The sequence below is a fragment of the Microtus ochrogaster genome (genome assembly GCF_000317375.1).
Source record: "Microtus ochrogaster isolate Prairie Vole_2 chromosome 14 unlocalized genomic scaffold, MicOch1.0 chr14_random_2, whole genome shotgun sequence".
NCBI lineage: Eukaryota > Metazoa > Chordata > Mammalia > Rodentia > Cricetidae > Microtus > Microtus ochrogaster.
The window spans coordinates 8,311,967-8,314,365 of NW_004949097.1; the positions used below are offsets into that span (position 1 = coordinate 8,311,967).

The 2,399-nt window shown below is 39.0% G+C and overlaps 1 protein-coding gene across 2 annotated transcripts in view; it reads right to left on the minus strand.

Moving 5' to 3' along the window:
* LOC101993566 (solute carrier organic anion transporter family member 1A5-like) overlaps positions 1 to 2,399 on the minus strand; it is a 70,519-nt gene that overhangs the window by 29,010 nt on the left and 39,110 nt on the right. For both annotated transcript variants that reach the window (XM_005364560.2, XM_013352764.1), the window contains one exon: positions 730 to 828. In XM_005364560.2, the coding sequence (XP_005364617.1) occupies positions 730 to 828 (99 nt within the window). The remainder of the gene's footprint in view (positions 1 to 729; positions 829 to 2,399) is intronic.

Below are 2,399 nucleotides of genomic sequence, written 5' to 3' on the forward strand. Positions count from 1 at the left end.
TATGTAACGTGGCTAGTAAGGTAATCTTTCCTTGCATAGATATCCTTTTTATTATGAGGTATTAAATGAATAACAAAAACATAAGACATAGGAGAAGGGGACTCGTAGAAGGAAAAGGATCAGGAAAGGGAAGGAAAACATCAGGGAAGAAGCAAAAGTTTAACAGAAAGAAAGATACAACAGGAGAAAAACTGGAAGAGGAAGTAAAAGAAAAATGATGGGTTAAAAGAACCAAACAGACATAGAACTGAATAAGAACAACCACCAGAAAGAAACACAAAGAACTAAGGTTTGGCCCTCAGATAAAGAGCCCATGAGTATCTGTGCATATGTCCAGTAGTTCACAGTTTCTCTGACCTTCTGGGGGCTAGACAGATTGTGGCAATATATTTTCTAGCAGTTAATTAATCTGCTACATAAAACCTTTTAAATTGGTGCTTATGACATAACAGAAAGATCTCTTTCATTATCCACAGTGACTACATTATTGAGAAAAAATCTATGTGAGTAAATCCTCTGATACCAAAGGTGCAGCTGCAATGTGGTGGGAGAATGGTGGATTCTTGAGTAGAAGGTGACATTTTATTGTTACCTTTGTTACTCTTGGGTCTGCAGACTGAAAGCAGTGATAATAAGCCTAACTAAGGATCAAAGGAAGCAGCAGTATAGCAATCTGGAGCAGTCTCCTACACTCTAGAGACTATACTATATAGATAAAATGTATTTTACCTGTATTCACAGACCCAGTGTCTACATAGATTTTTGCACAGAAAGATGCCAACAAAAGTCCAATCAAAGGGCCAAAGATCTTTCCTGCTTCTAAAATCCCTGGAAGTAAAAAAAAAGACAGGAAGTTACACAACCAGACAAAAAGTTTGCTTGCACAATAAAATAGTCTTGAGATTGAATTCTTTTTTTAGTATTAGATTTCTTTACTTGCTTTGCAAAGCTTGGTATCAAATCTGGCAAACTTGGTAAGCACTGTGGGACATTGGTCTTGTATGCTGTAAAGATTTGTCACTTGTATTCCTTTAATAGAGCACTGATTGGCCAGTAGCCAGGCAGGAAGTAGAGATGAGGCAAATAGGCAGGGAATCTAGGCAGAATAACCAGATTAGGAAAATTCTGGGAAGACAAAAGGCTCAGTCTTCAGTAATCACCCAGACACAGGAAGCAAGATGAGAATGCCTCACTGATAAAATGTACCAAGCCACATGGCTAACACAGATAAGAATTATGTGGTAAATTAGGATGTAAGCCTAGGTTAATAAGAACACTGAGCTAATAGGCCAACCAGTTTATAAGTAATGTAAGCCTCTGTGTGTTTCTTTGGGACTGAATGGCTGCAGGACTGGGCAGGATAGATGATGTGGGAGTCCCCTCTGTGTGTTGCTTGTATTGGTTAATGAATAAAGAAAGCTGATTTTGCCTGATAGGGCAGAACTTAGGTAGGTGGAGAAGACAGAACTGAATTCTGGGAGGAAGAAAGCAGAAAGAGAGAGATGCAATGGATCCTCCACCTTAAATGAACACTGATTAGGATCTCTCCCGGTAAGCTACTGCCACGTTGCAAAATACAGATTAATAGAAATGGGTTAAATCAAGACATGAGTTAGCCAATAAGAGGCTAGAGCAAATGAGCCAAGCAGTGTTTCAATTAATACAATTTCTGTGTGGTTATTTTGGGGCTAAGCTAGCCAGCAGCAGGGACAAACAAGCAGCTACAATAGATAGATACCTCTGTGAACAAGTGATGACAATGGGGACAACTACATCCACATAAAACCTGAGAGAGCTTGGGAAGTAATTGTAGACACAAAAGAACATGGTTAAACATGGCTTCTTTCTAGCAACATTTTCTAGGGTGGGCTCTGTTTGCTAGAGCCAAACACATCTCATTTAATAGAGACTTCCTGACTCAGCTCTAGCTGCAAAAACTTTGTAGTCATTTTAAGAGGTCCCACTACCAAACACTAAAATGGTGTTTATGAATTGCCAACAGCACGCTTTTTGGTGGTGCCAGGGACCTTGGAACACCATAGGGTTGTGATAATAAACATGGCTCCAGATGGTACCTCCACCATGAAGCTAGGCTTCGAGAAAGCTAAGGAATGAGTGGATCCAGGCTTCAAAACCACAGCTTTAATCCTAGCCATATCACTTAGCAAATTAAAGATTCATGTGGTCAGAAAAAGAGAGATATACACTAAAGATAGATTCAGATAGACAAACATCCTCTAAACAGGTAACAGTGTGTTTAAAAAAATATATGTAGGCTTGGGAGAGAAAAGAAGAAAGGATAAAGTCCAGAAAGGAAGAAAGAAAGAAAGAAAGAAAGAAAGAAAGAAAGAAAGAAAGAAAGAAAGAAAGAAAGGAAGGAAGGAAGGAAGGAAGGAAGG